Genomic DNA, 18,321 nt, shown 5'->3' with positions numbered 1-18,321 from the left:
TTCTGAGAAACTCTTTTACTGTATGCCCCATTTATTTTGTGAGTCTAATTTTTTGTGAATGAGGACTTCCAGACAATTTAGAAAGTGGCCAAATTTCCAATTGTTGAGTACAATACTGTATTGAATGGAAACATGTAACTGTGCATGTCATATTCATGTCGAGTTCAGAGTGAATAATTTCATGTGTTGTTGAATATCAGAGTTAATATTTTCACTCACTAAATTTGCAAATAGCACCCAACTCGTGCAATTGCAAAATATGTAGCTTAATAGCACTTGGGCATGAATTTAAATTTCAACCACTTCCTTAGATTGATAATCTACCTCCCTACTGATAAACCAATCCTCATTACTAGCATCATTGTATATATTGCTATCTCTCCTCACAGGTAACCTATCCAATTACATGGTATTAATTGAAAATCAAGCAGGATAATGATGAAAACAAAATAATCTAATTTAAAAATTTATATTTGTTGAGACTCTTAAATACACTGACAACACTTTACGAGCTTAAATTGGTAAGAAAGAATAATAAGAAGAAAAGTTATGTCCTTCTGCAATGCCCTAGATGAGAGACATAAGGAAGTGTCATTGTAACTCCATACCAATGATTTAGTGAGAGAGGCTAAGTATGCATTGGCTGCCTTTGGCATTCTTTCAGTGTACTTGTCTGCAGTCTTGGACTAATCCCCCTTCTCTTTGTGAACACCTGACATGATATTCTGTGAACAATCATCTTGCAGGTTAGCCCTCTTACACTGGAACCATGTACTGCATGGTCAGCCATATACTTCACATCCATTTTCTTATACAAACTAGGCAAACTGTTGGATTTTATCTGCTTGCATCAAATTATTTTTCATTTCCTTTTTTTTTTTTTGGTGAAGCAAGACAAGATGTTTAGTGTTTTAGATCTGATATGGGAGGATTTCCTGAATAAAAAACGAATCACTTCACAGATCAATAAATACAATATTCACATGATTACAGCACAGGAAACAAAACAAAACAAAAATCTCCACGAGATCATGCGAGTGGAGGTTTTTTTTTTTTTTTACAACTTTCAGGTGTGCACAGCTGCTTTCTTCTTTTTGTCAATACTCAATGAACATATTGCATCTTAAAAACTGAAGCTAGAATTCAGGACATCGCCTAGTGTTCACTGACTGTATTGCAGTGAAAACAGAAACAAGAGTATTGCACAAGAAATCACAACATTTACTCTAAACACTTCTCTTTCCAATGAGGAAAATGAACAAAATTTGTTTACTCAGTCATCTTTGACATTGCACATCTTCCAAGTCTCAGACAGTCTACTGCCAAACATTTTGAAATGCAAGAAATTTTCAACAGGTAAACAAATACTTTGTTCAGAGTTTACAATCTTCTCGGCATTCATCCAAGCTGTCAAAACCGTCAGAGAGCAAAAACCTCGCTTGGCTATGAATCTTGACACAAGACTAGTCCAGCTTGCCATATGAACAGTCCAGAACGTCACTCTGCAGGGCAGCTAAGAATCCTCTGTAAGAAGAAAATATGATGAAAGTAGATGAGCACTACATTCTTCTGAATGCATAGTTTTGTCACTTTTTCCAATGTAAAGTTTTTTTCTTTTATCTTATTATTCAAAACAAATGTGGAAACAAAAAATTTGGGGGGGGGGGTGGGGGTGCTGCTCACCTGATCTTCAAGATAACCCCCCCCCCCCCCCAAACAAAAACAAAAAAAAATGTCCTGTTTGGTCTGTGTTCTGTGACTAGACTCACCCTAGCTGGGTCCTGTTAGGTCTGTGTTATGTGACTAAACTCACCCTAGCTGGGTCCTGTTAGGTCTGTGTTATGTGACTAAACTCACCCTAGCTGGGTCCTGTTTGGTCTGTGTTCTATGACTAGACTCACCCTAGCTGGGTCCTGTTAGGTCTGTGTTATGTGACTAAACTCACCCTAGCTGGGTCCTGTTTGGTCTGTGTTCTATGACTAGACTCACCCTAGCTGGGTCCTGTTTGGTCTGTGTTCTGTGACTAGACTCACCCTAGCTGGGTCCTGTTAGGTCTGTGTTATGTGACTAAACTCACCCTAGCTGGGTCCTGTTAGGTCTGTGTTATGTGACTAGACTCACCCTAGCTGGGTCCTGTTTGGTCTGTGTTCTATGACTAGACTCACCCTAGCTGGGTCCTGTTTGGTCTGTGTTCTGTGACTAAACTCACCCTAGCTGGGTCCTGTTTGGTCTGTGTTCTGTGACTAGACTCACCCTAGCTGGGTCCTGTTTGGTCTGTGTTCTGTGATTAGACTCACCCTAGCTGGGTCCTATTTGGTCTGTGTTCTGTGACTAGACTCACCCTAGCTGGGTCCTGTTTGGTCTATGTTCTGTGATTAGACCAACCCTAGCTGGGTCCTGTTAGGTCTGTGTTCTGTGACTAGACTCACCCTAGCTGGGTCCTGTTTGGTCTGTGTTCTGTGACTAGACTCACCCTAGCTGGGTCCTGTTTGGTCTGTGTTCTGTGACTAGACTCACCCTAGCTGGGTCCTGTTTGGTCTGTGTTCTGTGACTAGACTCACCCTAGCTGGGTCCTGTTTGGTCTGTGTTCTATGACTAGACTCACCCTAGCTGGGTCCTGTTTGGTCTGTGTTCTGTGACTAGACTCACCCTCGCTGGGTCCTGTTAGGTCTGTGTTCTGTGACTAGACACACCCTAGCTGGGTCCTGTTTGGTCTGTTTTCTGTGACTAGACTCACCCTAGCTGGGTCCTGTTAGGTCTGTGTTCTGTGACTAGACACAACCTAGCTGGGTCCTGTTTGGTCTGTGTTCTGTGATTAGACTCACCCTAGCTGGGTCCTGTTAGGTCTGTGTTCTGTGACTACACTCACCCTAGCTGGGTCCAGTTTGGTCTGTGTTCTGTGATTAGACTCACCCTAGCTGGGTCCTGTTTGGTCTGTGTTCTGTGGCAGGAATCACATCAGGAGGTGGTCCCTTGGCTCCTTCGTCATGTGCACCATTGAAACCTGCACAGATTATCACATCACACATCATCACTTCAGGAAATCTCCTGGTATACATATTGGATGGACAGGAAATGGAATTCAAAGAGTTTAGAAATGCAACTGATATCAAAAATGTCCAAACATAATCAAAGAACTAATCATCTATGAAGAAAGGCTTCTTTAAATCTGGATGTGCTGACAAAACTCTCATCATGTAGCTTATCTAGTATAAAGAATTAACATTTTGTGTTTACCAGGTTTATTTCACATAGATTGAGGACAAGTGCAATACAATGGTCTCATTTATTGTAATACTGTGTATTGATAGTGGATCACACCAATATTACAGGCCAGCCAATATCATCATGATACTATTTTCCATATCATCATCTACATAGGACATTTTAGCGGCGCATTAAAAACGCGTATTGTAGTCCGCTCAATTTTTACCGTTCAATATCAGAGCATATTGAACGAATCGCATAGAACAACGTATTAATTCCCCATAGGCTACCGTTGTTACTTGCCGTTCAAGATCACACCATATTCAGTTCTGTCTCGTTTATTGCGTGAGCGCTTGCTGAATGCGCAAACACTTGCTACTAGTGCGTGTCATTTTGTTACATTTTTCACAAGCGCGCAAACATCTTGCTAGTTGTTTGTTTCATACGCAGGTTTAGGGGCTTCCCCTTTTCAGCGCTGGGATGGGATTGCCGAGTCAACTTCAGAGACGAGTAGAAGCCGGGTAATTTTGTGCAGTTCATGGTTGCTCTACTTGATTGTATAGATGATGATAATTATATTAGATGGCCTTGATTCATGGAATACCAGGGAATACTGCACTCGTTAGAGTCAATATTGCACTATCTTCGATTCGTGCAATATTGGCCCTAACTCGGGCAATATTACCTGGTATCCCATTCATAGCCATCCAATATCATATAAATATCACACTAAAAGCATATCAAAGGATTGGGCTTACAACTACTTTGGCTTATTTTGTCAAGCGAGAACAAATATATCGCTTGCTTAACAGTACATGGTAGTGGAATTAATGTCCATCTAATAGAGAGACTTATTTCAGTGTGTTGTGACTCTTAACCGGCTTAGAGTGGTTGAGGATAAATTCCTCTAAGATTAAAATGAGCCAGAGGAAGACAGCATCTTTCTAGTGATGTATGTTCACATTTTTACTTCTACTTTTGATTGCTTCTGTGCTTGATATTGTCATCTCATTCCAGCACTTTCAGTTATACAGTCTTTTTATGTTTTCATTATAAAGCTTGATTTTTTAAAAATACACCTAAATTTTCTCTATGTTGGTATCACTCATAATTTTAAGTCATATTTCTGTATGCTACATGTATTCTGCAGTGTTTGTTTACATCTGTTCTGTATGTTGCACAACAGAAATGAAATAATTAACATTCAGTAAGTGGCATACTTCCATTCTTTGTCTGGAAGGGCTTGACATGCAAAAAAAGAAGAGCAACCAGTACACATGTGGTTATATCAAATGGGTTAGTCAAATACCGGTTAGTGATTGGCTAAACAGAGTCACGTGATGGAGGTACATTCGTTATGTTCGCCCATGGGCGAACATTCTTGGTAATGTTCTCCCATGGGAGAACATTTTCACGTAACAAATGACAGAAGGCCTAGGACTGGCCACCCACGCGCGCACAGTGAATTTGGCTCTGCGCGAGCGAGTGATCGAGTGCGTTGTGCTCTGCATGCGTTATGCATGCTGGTGGTTGCAAAGATCGTACACTGTAACTATACACAGCCCAGTCGCTGTGTAGCGCACTGCGTATTAACAGCGTCTGGTCGGGCTACGCTAGCTACGCGTAAGTACACTGATTCTCTACGATCTTTGTTGGTGGTTGACGTTGACGTATTTGACTAACCCATATAATAGAACAGATGATGACTTTTGTTGTCGGGAACATGTACCAAACGTTCCACCCTCAGGGTTTGAAATGCTATTTCGGGGGGCTATAAGTCCCTCGACTTCGTCTCAGGACTTATAACCTCCCTCAATAGCATTTCAAACCCTTCGGGTGGAACATTCGGTATGTTCCCTCCCCCGCCAGTCATCATCTATATATATTAATGTTTTGTATTTTACTTGCAATAGCATACTTACAGTTGCAGTATCATCATGGTCAAAATTAGCAAAGGTGTTGGAACTTTTCAGTCGATATCACATACACATTTGAGATTTGTGCAAACACAATGTTTACTCTGTTTCTGGCCTTGATGAAGAAAATAAATTCATGTGATGAGACTGTCTCAAGCTGGAAAGAGATATCAACAAGACTGGTACAACCAGACTAGTAAGTCATGACCTGCGCAGAGATCAGTAGTAGTCTCACCTCCAAACACACTTCTGGGTGCAATAGAAGAGGATTCCATCATACGGCTGATGTTGTCAAGCTGCGTCTGAAGTGACTTCATCTGGTGGGAAGATTGTCTCTCTGCCATCACATGTGGTGCTGGTCCTGCCTCACTAGTCCCACCATCCAGGGTAGCTTGAGTGGGTGTGGTGTCTCCACTGGTGCCACTGGTATAGGCAAACTTGGAGGCTGCCATCAGCTCCTCAATGCTCATCTACAAGAATGATTGCATTGATGAGAACTTTGCATCACAATCATATCACTCATACACTTTAGGAGCATTGGAGCACTCCTCTAAGACGGGTTCGGTACTGTTCAGTTTGCTTTAGGAGAGTGCTCGAAAGCATCCTAGGTAACAATGCATAGGTTGAAAAAGAGCTACCATATACATACATGACAGGATGCATGTAAGCACTTCAACAACAACAAAGATAAATGATTAGGAAACGAGGTAATAAACAGATACATATGGGTAGAAGATAGTATGTAACATATTATGTGTTTAGCAGTCATGTATAGGAGTAAATTTCTTCAGATCTTGAACTGGTCATTACAAACTGTTATAACATCCTCTCTTATCATTACCTCTTTCTTCATTCTGTTCTTGCTTGTTTTGATGTGTGAGAAGTCTGTTTCTTTGATGTACTCCACAGCTGCTGTGAAGGTTACTAATGAATACCTAGACACACAGGATAGAGAGACTTTATGTTAACAAATATATTAGCTTACATTCACAGCAGGATTAGAGAACTGACTGACAGCAGGGAATAATTTTTTAACTCAAATTTGATTACCCACTGCAGCTGATTAACAATATTTTGAATGGTATCAGGTACACTTCTATGGAATACAAATACTACACTAAAGATAGTTTGTGTAGCAGTGGTATAAAAATGCATAGCAAATTGTGATGCAATATCAGGAAAATTATTAAAAATTGGACAGACAGACGGACAATCTAAGCATAATGCCTAATCGGCATCTTCTGAGGCACAGGAATACAGATCTTACATGCTATTTATGAAAGGTAAATGAAGGTAGTATGCAAAGAAAGTCATCATGTCTCAAAGTATGATGCTAGGTAATCAAGATTGGTCAAAACTTACCCCAAGTTATCATGTCTAGAAGTCACCCAGTGATAGTTTTCAATGTAGTAGAGATTGCTGCACAGATGTCTGCACTTGGCTCGGCTGATCACTACCACCTAACACACAGGAAGGTGTGACAACCAATAACAGAATCTTCATCAAGAAATTACAGACCAATACACAAAAATGACTTGGTGCTGATAAAACAGGAGCATAGCTGACTGAGGATATCTTCTTTACAACAACATTACAACAACAACAAAATGAGCAGTGCACAAGTTGGACACCGTATTGACCATCACTTTCTAAATAGACAAGTATTTTGAAAATTTAATAGCACGTTGATTTTCATTAACAACAATGTCTTATAACAGTACCCAGGCATTTCAGTCGATCAAAGTAATAACACATACTTTCACATTATCAACAAAATTTTACTTCCAATGGCTCTTTGCTTCCTTCAGTCTTCACCACAGAACAGACAGTTCCAACTGACCTTGCACATAAGCCACATCACATTTTACACTTATTCACATTTCATGCTTTCTAATCAATCTTGTCATCATAAGCTACAATTGTAGATGAGTGTCAAGCCATAGTATTGCATAGTAAGAAAAGATATTTGGAATGTGTTGCTGTAGACTCATGAATACATCAATGATTATTTTTATGTCTGTTTTTTAACATACTCCATGCCTGTGGTATAATCAGAATTGCTGAACAGCATCAATGTGGAATGCAGCAAACAGAGCAAACTTACCAAAAGGGGAATGAGGTCATCTGAGGTCAAACATTTTAGACTTTGACCTGGCGCCAGATTGTCTCTCAGGTAAACGTTCACCTCTTCCGTAATGTTGTCCTGTACAAACAGATTTTCTCAAATTAATAACCACCAAAGTCATCACATTTCAAGAACAAACATTTACATCTTGCTAACACTACAACAAAATTGCATTATTTTCATACAATTCTCTGCATCTGATTTGAGCAATCATCAAATATCATGCCACTGTAAACTGTTTGGTATATTATGAGTAACTTACAAGAGTAGACTGAAGGCAGATGAGTTTTTCATGAGGTGTGTTGATGCTGTCAAGCCTGGCCAGCTCCACTACCTGTGAGCAAAAAACAAACAAACAAACAAAGAATCCAGTCAAAAGTCATTACCATGACATGACATCACATTCATATATTCATTTTTACTTTACAGTGTCAAATGACAGGTGCTTTTTAGAGAGAAAGGAAAAAAGTACAATGTGATATAGTCCCATTTATGGATATCATTGTCAAGGAATTTGCAACCAAATTTGCTTACAAGTAATTGATATAGATATTCAGAATGTGATGAGAAAGACAGTTATGCATATAGCAAGAATAAAGCTATCTCACTGAAGCTGGTAGAGGGCAGCAGAAATCTTCAGGAACCCCTAGCTGTTCACCAGTCACTCCCTGTAGCTTGTGAAGCTTGTCAGATACAAGGTTGTCGTCCTGATGCTTCTCTGAGCAGATGGCTTTGAACACCTTGGAGTGGACTCCACCCATGACACAGCTAGTGGTGGAAATATGAAGAAATGATTATTACAATCACAACTTTGAAAAATCCACGGGGTATCTCACTGGGGTCAATATGGTTTACAATTTGACTAAACCTGTATACAGTGCACTCTAACTCTGTAAGCAATCTGCATTTCATTGTAAAGGAGCAAATTTCTTTTGTTTTCTATGGCGCTCGGAAATGACTTTGTGAAAACAAAAAATTTGCTCTAACCATGTTCATTTTAAGCCAATTTTGGCCCATAGACTTTATAAAGATTTTGAGATCTGAATTTTTACTTTGTTGTATACTTTTGTTATACCTGTGTTCATTGTAACTGAGTGCACTGTAACACAAAATTCCTCAGTATGTATGCAAGCTGTGTATAATGAAACATATTAATTGTTACATTACTATCTGCATTTTTTGTTGTTCTTCAAAGCAGTGGGATGAGGTATGTCATAAGTTCTCTGGACACTGACCAGATGTGGTCACCTGGCATGCTGAGATCCAAAACAAACTGCATATCACAGTTTTAACATCGTTTCATCCTTCGTGGCATGTGGCAATTTATCCATCGGTTTGGGCCGCTTTGTGCGTTTGAGCAGAATATGCGAACTTGGCATGCCGTCGACTGAGTTGGGGGTGCAAACATGGCACAAGTTAAATGATTGGTTTATCATAAGATCTTATCTTACCTCTCAACAGCAACAGAAATAACCTCTTCAAGTCTGCCATCAGACTGTAGTTTAACGTACTGGTTTGCTGCAAGGAAAGCCTGCAGGGATGATCACAGAGATGCAAAATTTGGGCTCACATCAGGACATCATTCTTACATTATTTTTTTTTTTTTTGTAATAACGACAAACTCATCTGTTTGTGTTCTGAACACTCAAAATGTTATCTTCTACTTGCAATTCACTTTCCTGTTTTTGTTTTGTTTTGTGGGTGTTTTTTTTTTTTAGGGGGGGGGGGTTATTTGAGAAAAAAATAAATAATTCATAGTGACAGCATTATACACTTGTTCCAGAGGCTGGCCTTAATATGGATGATTGAAATAATAACAAAAAGCTATCTGTATTCTCCCTTGGATTTTGAAAGAGAGAAGAAACTCAGATTAAAGATTATGGAGACAAGCTAGAAGACATCACATGGGACATCAACAAATTGCAAATTGATTTAAAAATCAAAGTCAGGAAATTTGTAAGACTATTGCATTAACAATCAATTCAATGTACAAATGTATGTTTACAATGACAAAATTTGAAGTAATTTTCTTTTCATGTCTATGACAGAAGGGTAAATCAAATTAGGATATATTTCACATTAAATTTGCATCAAATAAATTCTTTTGTGAAGTATGATACACAAAACTCTGGTGCACCAGTGTTCTATTGCTTCTTGTATCTTATTTCATTGTGCCTCTGACTCATTGTATTTTGAGAAAATTAGTCAAACTGCTGTGAAGATACATATTTGTATGGCATGAACACAAGATGACAAATTACAAACAATGGGTAGAATTAGGTTTCACTGCTTGAAAAATCCCTTGATCACTGTTTCATGGTGTCAAGTCTTCACAACCTGTCTAGAAGCACACAGCCACATTTCTACCATCATTGTTTCAAAATATATACAAATGTATACAAAACTTCAGTCAGAAAAATGAGTTTAGAATACAATGCAGTCACATGGCAGTCAATGATTTTGTACGATTTTTAACCCCTGCCCTTGTAGACCAGAAGAGAGAGACAAAATGTAATACATTTATCAAAGTCTTAACAAGACATCAACAATGGGTTTGATGTAAACTTTGTTTCACCTGTTTATGTTCTTCACAAATCCTCCTGAGTTTGTTGCTGATGTCAGTCAGGTAGCCTCTGACTATCATGTAGTTCTGGTTGAACTGCTGCACACTCTCCTCTAATCGGTCCATGCTTGGACGATTCTCTGTGAAAAGGGCCAGGAGCCGCTGGTTTCTAGGACCACAATCAGGAAGAGACAATAGCTATACTGTATACAGCTCTCAAACATTAACCACACTTCCCACAACAGTCTCATGTCTGCTTCATCACATAATTCTCAAGGAATACATTTACAAAATATACACTTTATTGTATTCAATTCCATCCATTATTTTGATTTCCTTCTAATATTTTTGTTTCTTTCATTGTTGTTATAAAGGGCAGCAAGCACATATCTTTATTCTCTGTCACATCAGAGATTTGTGAACAAACATCAGTGTCTTTAACTCACTCAAAGTAACTTGCTCTTGGTGTGAGGAAATCATCTGAAAAACCAGCTGATCCCCTTCGTCCCTGAAATCACAGAGCACAAAAACAAAGATGTGTCATTAATATCCCTTACAGACACATCTCACTGACATCCCTTACAGACACACCTCACTGACATCCCTTACAGACACACCTCACTGACATCCCTTACAGACACACCTCACTGACATCCCTTACAGACACACCTCACTGGCATCCCTTACAGACACATCTCACTGACATCCCTTACAGACACACCTCACTGACATCCCTTACAGACACACCTCACTGACATCCCTTACAGACACACCTCACTGACATCCCTTACAGACACACCTCACTGACATCCCTTACAGACACACCTCACTGACATCCCTTACAGACACACCTCTCTGGCATCTCTTACAGACACACCTCACTGACATCCCTTACAGACACACCTCACTGACATCTCTCATAGACACAACGGAACACAGACATACAGATCCGTCATGGAAACATGGCCAGTACTAGTGTATTGCAAATTCACAAGTTATACATTCACTACTCAAAACATCGCTTCAAATAAATGCAGCTGATACAAGATCTCTTTTTCTTTCTCACAAACTGTTAAGTTAATCATCATCATGAATTTAGCGTACGACTGGTGGCACACTACTGACAGAAATTCTGTGTCCTATGACCAAACTGACTTGTGTAAAGAATTGTGAGAACTGTCATGTTATACACAACACCAACATCCCTCCTCTACTGTGACTTCTAACACTGTTCAACAAAGTAAATTATTTCAACTATCAATGACACACACAAAAAAATGTGAAATTGCTGATGTTAATCAGTCTTTCATCATATGACAGAAATTATTCCCACACCTTCATTTACAAAATGCCCCCCCCCTCTCTCTCTCTCTCTCCCTCTCTGTCCATTTATCCATCTATCTATTTATCTTTCTCTCCCATCCTCCTCATTCTCCATATTTCTTTTATTTTATCAATTTGCTGGAGACAAGTGTCATTAATGAATTTATTGTCACATCCCAACCTACAAACCCTACTACCCTTGCCTTTTCCCAACTTTCCTTTTAGCGCTATTTCAGTAGGAACATATGAAGTCTCTTTATAGGACTATACAAAGTGGTTCTTCCATTAACTTACACTTCCTGGAAGTCATCATGGAAACTTTCCAGACCAATAAGCAGGTTAATCAGGAATGAATAGAATGCTGTGCTATCAAGGCGCAATCAGCTTTAATACACATGAAGCGGTGCAATATTGACAAGAGGAGAGCTCTGACAAATGTTGCACAGTCTTTATTCAAGAGCAAAAATATTATTCCATGGAGGGGGACCATCAAAATCAAAATGATGTTTCATTCACACAGATTTGGGAAATACACAAATTCATAGATAAGATTCCATAAATTCTAATATTTCTCGTAAACCAAGCCCTTCTTTTTTTCTTTTTTTTTGTCCCTTTAAACAAATCTTGTGTGTAAAAGCAAACACTGATTTCAAGTGTCAAGTAAACATCACTTCACACACATCTCCATTTCCATACAAATCATTCTAAATTGCATACCCATTGCATCAGCAACTGATTATCATGGATAAGCATTTGTATACCTACAGAACCAACAACACCTCATCCAAAAAGACACAAATACAGAGCACTCCTGGTAAAACAAACAAGGTCATAACAAAATTCTCATTACAGAATTAAAGTAAGGTCCAAAAATCTCTTTCTACATCTTCATATACTGTAATGTTCAGCTATAAGGAAATTTCACTATAGAACAGAAAAAAAAATTGCCAGTCCAAAAGACTTATCATGGGAGTCACCCGTACAGCTAAAAGAAAAAAAAATACTCTACATTTTCAAGGATATAAACTGAAAACATCTTACCTTGACTGCACCTTCAAGAGGTTTTTCTATGATCAGCATTTTGAAAGGCTTGTAATTCTGTGTAAAAAATGACATAAACTTTCTCGTCAAATTCCTCGCCCAACTAATGAACATTCTCTGTATCCTGATTCAATGTTTAAGAAAGAACATATGTTCTAATTATCTGCACAGCTTTATAAAAACAAAATAATGCTTTACAGAATATTTCTTTAAGTAATGATTATCCAATCCTCATCATCAAATGTAAAATCGTCATGTGGGTATGACACACAAGAATTATAGATCTTGACTTGAAGAGAGTTGGGAGAACAAGTGAAGTGTTTATTGCAAGTCTTGGTGGGTGATACAACTCAGAAGAACATGGAGAACACATTATCATAGAAAAAGAAAAGTTGTTAGGATGATGTGTGATTGATGTGGGGGGGCTGGGTGGTTGACAGGTGAAGGTTTGGGGAATTAGTTGGGATATAGATAGTCAGACAGAGAAGGTTGGTCTGGGCATTACATCGTTGACATCTCATAGTAAACATAAACATACAGTTTATGTGTATTCATGCATTGATACCGCATATTAAAGGACAAGTTCACCTTCATATACATGTGGATTGAGTGAATGCAGCTATATTATTAGAACACATCGCTGAAAGTTTGGGGAAAATCGGACATTCCATTCACAAGTTATGAATTTTAAAAGTATCTGTGCAGTCACTGCTGGATGAGAAGACTACTACAGTGGATGATGTCACATGCGTACAACGATATAAGGAAAATATAAAGAGAATTTCACAAAATTCCATTTTCTGAAAAAAATTACCCATTACCTTGACTTGTCACTGACGAATGTTAAGGGTAATATTATTCCGCCTGTTTTCTGAAAGAGGCAAGTCAAGCGTTCTTTTATTATGTGAGAAAAGTGAAAATATGTTGAATCTTCTTTATGTTTTCTTTATATCGCTGTACACATGTGACATCACAAGCTATAGTAGTCTTCTAATCCAGCAGTGACTGAGCAGAAACTTCAAAAATTCATAACTTTTGAACAGGTTGTCCAATTTTCCTCAAACTCTCACTGATGTGTTCTACTTATATTGCTGCATTCACTCAATCCACATGTCTATGAAGGTGGACTTGTCCTTTAAGATCTAGGAATTACTGTGAATCTTGTCCTCTTTCTCTCAAGTTCTATGATTACTTTCCTTACATTTCACTGACAACTTTACAATCTGACTTGTGATCAGTTTGAAATTTTGCTTAAATGGACACATCATCTTAGACACAATGTGAGTTGTACGATGAATGACACATCAAGAAAAGATATATACAGAGATGCCAAGTTCAAAAAACTTTTATGAGTGAGATTTTTATGAATCGGCGTCTCGGCGCTCGCGCGCATGCACACGCGAACGAGGAGGGTGTCCCCCTCCCATGGTAGGGAGCTTTTTTAAACTATTAGCTCTTAATGATGCGATCTGGTGCATACTTTAGTGACTATTTTTTATTAATTTTGAAAGGCAAAAGGGAAATATACCTTCAATTGCAACTATCACTTTAATCCTTTGAGCTATGCTCCTTATTTTTGGCCCAAATTGCAGATTTCACCAGATGCGTGAGAAAAATGGATGCCATGCGTGAGATCGTGAGACAGACCCTAAATGCTTGAGTCTCACGCAGAATGCGTGAGACTTGGTAGCTCTGTGTATAGCACATGTAGTATAGTGCGACAAGATACAGATCTTCTATTTGGATTTCTTGCAGACTATTCCCTCTCTCCTTCTCAACTTGAGCTTTGGACTCCTTCACCAAGGGCACTTTCAAAAGCACCAGGTTTAGTATGCATTTTGTACTTTGTAATCATCAGCACTAAATCAACACTGATTTGTTTAGTTACACAGAAGTAATCAAATCAAGTCTATGATATCATCCTACCCCATGATATTTATTCTCATATACTGTATACGCTATATATTTCGCGGGGGTTTTATTTTCGCAAATTTCGCGAGTCGGGAGCTATTCGCGAAATTAACAACACGCGAAAATATTACCTTCCAAAATGAATCCCTTGCCATGATGATACGAACATTTCAGTACTAGTATACCATGTCACAGCTTACCGAACAGACCATACTGGCTAAGCTTGTTTACGCACGTCCACGTCTACTTACGAATACTGTAGAGAGCCAATCCATTATCGCAAGGGGACCACTCATCAGAAATCTAGCGCGATGGACTTTACCACTTCAAAAATGTTGAATTCTAACTTACTAGTTCGCAGAGTTTGGTAAGTTTTTTTCATGCAGTGTATAACTAGTATCATTCTTATTTGCTAGTAAGTTGAAAATTCACACTTTCTTTGCCACTTCATATTTTCTCTGGTCCCCCAATCGCGAATTTAACCACTCGCGAAAATGTGTGACAGCGGCAATTCGCGAAAATTTATGTACGCGAAAATTATAGCATATACAGTAATGATAGGATTTCTTTTAGTGACATTCATTCTAGAAAACAATACTAGTATGCGAAACAGGCATCAAGAGGTTGAGCAGTGAACACATCAAGCTATTACTTCACACCCCCCTTAAAAAAAAAAAAAAAATGTATACAGGTGAAGTAGTTGACTATATATGTCGTTAATCTATTCAAGATGAACTTCATAACTCCTGCATTTATATCATTAAAGTGACTGCATGGTTAATGAATTTATACGAGGCAATATCTAAAAAAATTAAATTAAATTAAACAAAGTGGTACAGTCATTGCATTGTGATTATGTTAAAAACAAACATTTTACATACTGTCAATGAGGCTGGTGAGGCTGGAGATGCTGACCTCGTGACAAATCTACATTTTTCAGCATCAATTTACATTCACTATCAATCCTATCAAAGCTACAAATATCATCTGCAACACCTTGGATATACAATTTGTATATATTCAAGTAAGCAATCAGTAGGCCATGGTATGACTCCATTGATTCTTTCTATTAGTCATGGTAAGCTCACCTTATTGTATCCAAGCTCCTCTGAGAGTATTCTGATGCGGCCAGGTTGACTGAATCCCTCTGTTGTTAGGATGAATGCTTCATCTACCAATATGGTCTTACTTCCACTTTTATCTGTGCTGATGTAATGACTGCACAAAGGATAATATGGTGGAGCACAGAAATACCATCATTCTGCAGTTGTTTTCCTCAGGCTATCTGAATATTACAACCTCATAATCATTTAACCATAAATTTTCTCTAATGTCTTGTCAATAACTTTTTCAAGCAAAATCAGCCAATAAAAATGGCCTATGTTGAGACGCTAGGATCTCTTCAAAGGAAATTCTAAAAATACAGTAATAACCCTTCATTTGACATAAACTGGGACATGATGATGATTGTAGCAACTTCTTACCTCAAATTTGCAATTTCACTTTAAGCTAAAGATTAGATATTAGTTAATTTTTTTCACTGGAAAGGAAAAAGGTTCAGTTTTCAACTCGAAATGAATTGAATGAGCTGTTAAATTTACTTCTTGAAAAAAAAATCTGGATCTTGTCTGAAACAGTATTGTTCTGTAGTTGCTGACATGAAACTATAAAACATATTGTAATACAAAACATTGATTCTTACTCTTGCAACATTGGAGATGGCTTCAAGAGATGCGTACCTGCAGGTCAGAGAAAAAGGAGCTTTGATGAATCATTGAAATACCGATATTTTAAACAGCTTCACTTTCAGATATTAGGTTTTTAAACTAATGTTGGGCCTTTTTACTCAGTTACTGTAAACATTCATGATACTATGTGCAAAGAATCATAAACATCAAAAAGAAATTGTATGTAAAAACAAAATGGAAAATACATTGATAATCTTGTCTTTTCACATTTCCCCTCTACATGTTAATCACAATGAAAGTTTAGGACTTTTCCATCTTGTCATGTGCACAGTGTATCTACTTTCAGAATTAATGACAGCTTGTGTCTAAAGTATTCAACTACATGTATATGATATCTAGTTTATGGAACAAAAGAATGGTATTTACGTAAACCCGCTGACAACAAATCCAGAGTATGTTCAGGCAAGTGTCTAAGGGAAATGTGTGTTGTAGCAAAATCAGTCTGTCCTAAACAGGTTAACAATACTCTTTTAATGTCATTTTCTAAATCTACTAGTACATGTAGGTTATCTAAGGCATAAAAATTATTTTAAGAAGAGGGAGGCTACATTCCTTGAGAAAAACTACATATCTTCAAAACAAAAACAAAGACAGAAACTGAAACAGAAAGTTCTCTAATCATGTCATTAAGACGAGGTTTCATGTTACAAATTGGAGGTCTGCCCTGATACAATAATCCTACTGAGACTAGTGAGAGTTTTGGGCAAATCAATACAGCAATCCTTACCAAGGAACTGATCACTTATGTCCACTCCTACAAGGGATGCAGTCTGTGGAATGCAGACGAGAAACTGTCTATCCTGAGCATCTTCAAATCTGCTCCTATACCTGGTCTGTAAAATATGCAAACAAAATTGTTATGTCACAGTTCACATACAGATGTACTTTGCTATGCACACAATTTTCATGGCATGGGTGAAACTATTTCATATTATTACCTTTCAATGGATCTGTGAACTGAAGATGCAAAGAAAATGGGATTCAACATTGGGATTCGAACCCGAGATCTCAGGATGCAATGCTAGCCTGGGCCCAGGCTGCTAGACTTCCATTGCATACACAGTATGTATGTGGGCCCGGCCCGGTGCTCTACCAGTACCAGCTGAGCTACAGAAAGCCCTAGTTCAGTATTCGTCCCAGAAACCTTATAACTTCTCAATGGTCAGAAGCTATAGCAGTGTGTTTGTGTGTGACACATATGCAAACCCGAAGAATAATTCAACTTTGGGTTGGAATAAATGCGACTTGCGAGGGATCACCGAAGTGATGCAGCAGCTTTTGAGTAGATTTATAAACTGCGACAAATGCAAACATATATCCACAATACGTCAATACTACATTTCAATCAACTTCTTGGTATTTGTAACCAGTATCCTCCAGTATCCTTAGCCACCAATAATTCTGCAGTGTCATGTGCATGATAGTACAAGTAAATCTTGACCGGAAGTGGTCGTCGCGTCAGGGAGCTGCGGAGACTGCGTCTACGCCATCCCATACGGAGGAGAGCGATTTTTGTCAATAACGTGGTGATAACGTCCACAAAGAAAAATAATAATAAACAACTCCTCCGGACAGACGGATCTTTCTGTCTAAACAAGATGGATCATTCGGAAATCTCTAGGATCTATTCGCCTCCAAACTCTCTGGGTCATCAATGCTGAATGGCTCATTCAGTATTCACCACTGCGAATCAGCACAACATATAATGAAGTATGTGGGACCGTGTAAACGTTCGCTTATTCTAGCCACTCCTTTTAATTTAACTGAAATACTGCAATGGCACCCACACGCACAAATCAATCCACGGAACAACACTAAAACTCAGTCACAGATACATTCAATGCTTATCATACGTGCTCACTGTATGCACATTACCTGTAGAGCTTTGTATAATGGGTTAAATTCCAAATCTTCGTGGTCAGCCATAGTTCAGCAGCTCCAGTAGTTGTGCAGTGTACATCAATACAACGGATACCCATCATAGGAGCAAGAACAACTTATTCGGATACTATTACTGTAGACCTATAGATGTAAATAAAGCGGTGTATCGGACGATGCGTCCCGTGAACCGCGGCGCCTCACTTATCTCTCCACGCACTCTAGATATGCAGAGTTGGCGTGCTTTCTGGCATAATTTTAGACGCTTCAGCATCTAGCATTAATTATAATGCCAGGCATAATTTGTCTCTTTTTTGCATAATTCTACCATATAATTGCTACAAAAAGGAAATCTTGTGTACCTCTTTTTGGTTTGTTTGTTTGTTAGTTTGCAGCTGATTTGTTGACGAAATTGACAATAAAAAGTTGTGGAGATCTGCTTTGTGTGTCTGTGTGTTTGTGGGGGGTGGTTGTTGTTTTTTGGCGATCGAGCGCAGTTGTTCAGTTGGTGTTAATTCATGTGTGTGTGTGTGTGTGTGTGTGTGTGCGTTATTTTTTCTTGTCAGCTGATACTGGCGACTACACATGTGTAAATTGTAATTCGTAGCA

At 38.5% G+C, this 18,321-nt stretch overlaps 1 protein-coding gene across 1 annotated transcript; it reads right to left on the bottom strand.

Moving 5' to 3' along the window:
* Window positions 1–148: 148 nt before the first annotated feature.
* LOC139716757 (ankyrin repeat domain-containing protein 27-like) lies at window positions 149–17,760 on the bottom strand. The gene is made up of 16 exons (XM_071628291.1): window positions 17,710–17,760; window positions 16,562–16,667; window positions 15,789–15,825; window positions 15,175–15,304; window positions 12,176–12,232; window positions 10,258–10,319; window positions 9,824–9,980; window positions 8,700–8,779; window positions 7,857–8,016; window positions 7,511–7,582; window positions 7,228–7,326; window positions 6,486–6,583; window positions 5,965–6,058; window positions 5,359–5,593; window positions 2,914–3,004; window positions 149–1,524 (listed from the first exon to the last, which is right to left on the bottom strand). The coding sequence occupies exons 1-16, from the start codon at window positions 17,758–17,760 to the stop codon at window positions 1,464–1,466; spliced, it is 1,590 nt and encodes a 529-aa protein (XP_071484392.1). The 3' UTR covers window positions 149–1,463.
* Window positions 17,761–18,321: the final 561 nt, after the last annotated feature.

Source organism: Diadema antillarum, unplaced genomic scaffold, assembly GCF_040938485.1.
Source record: "Diadema antillarum isolate AM-2024a unplaced genomic scaffold, OU_Dant_1.0 scf00000069, whole genome shotgun sequence".
Lineage (NCBI taxonomy): Eukaryota > Metazoa > Echinodermata > Echinoidea > Diadematoida > Diadematidae > Diadema > Diadema antillarum.
This window is presented reverse-complemented; position numbering and strand designations above follow the sequence as displayed.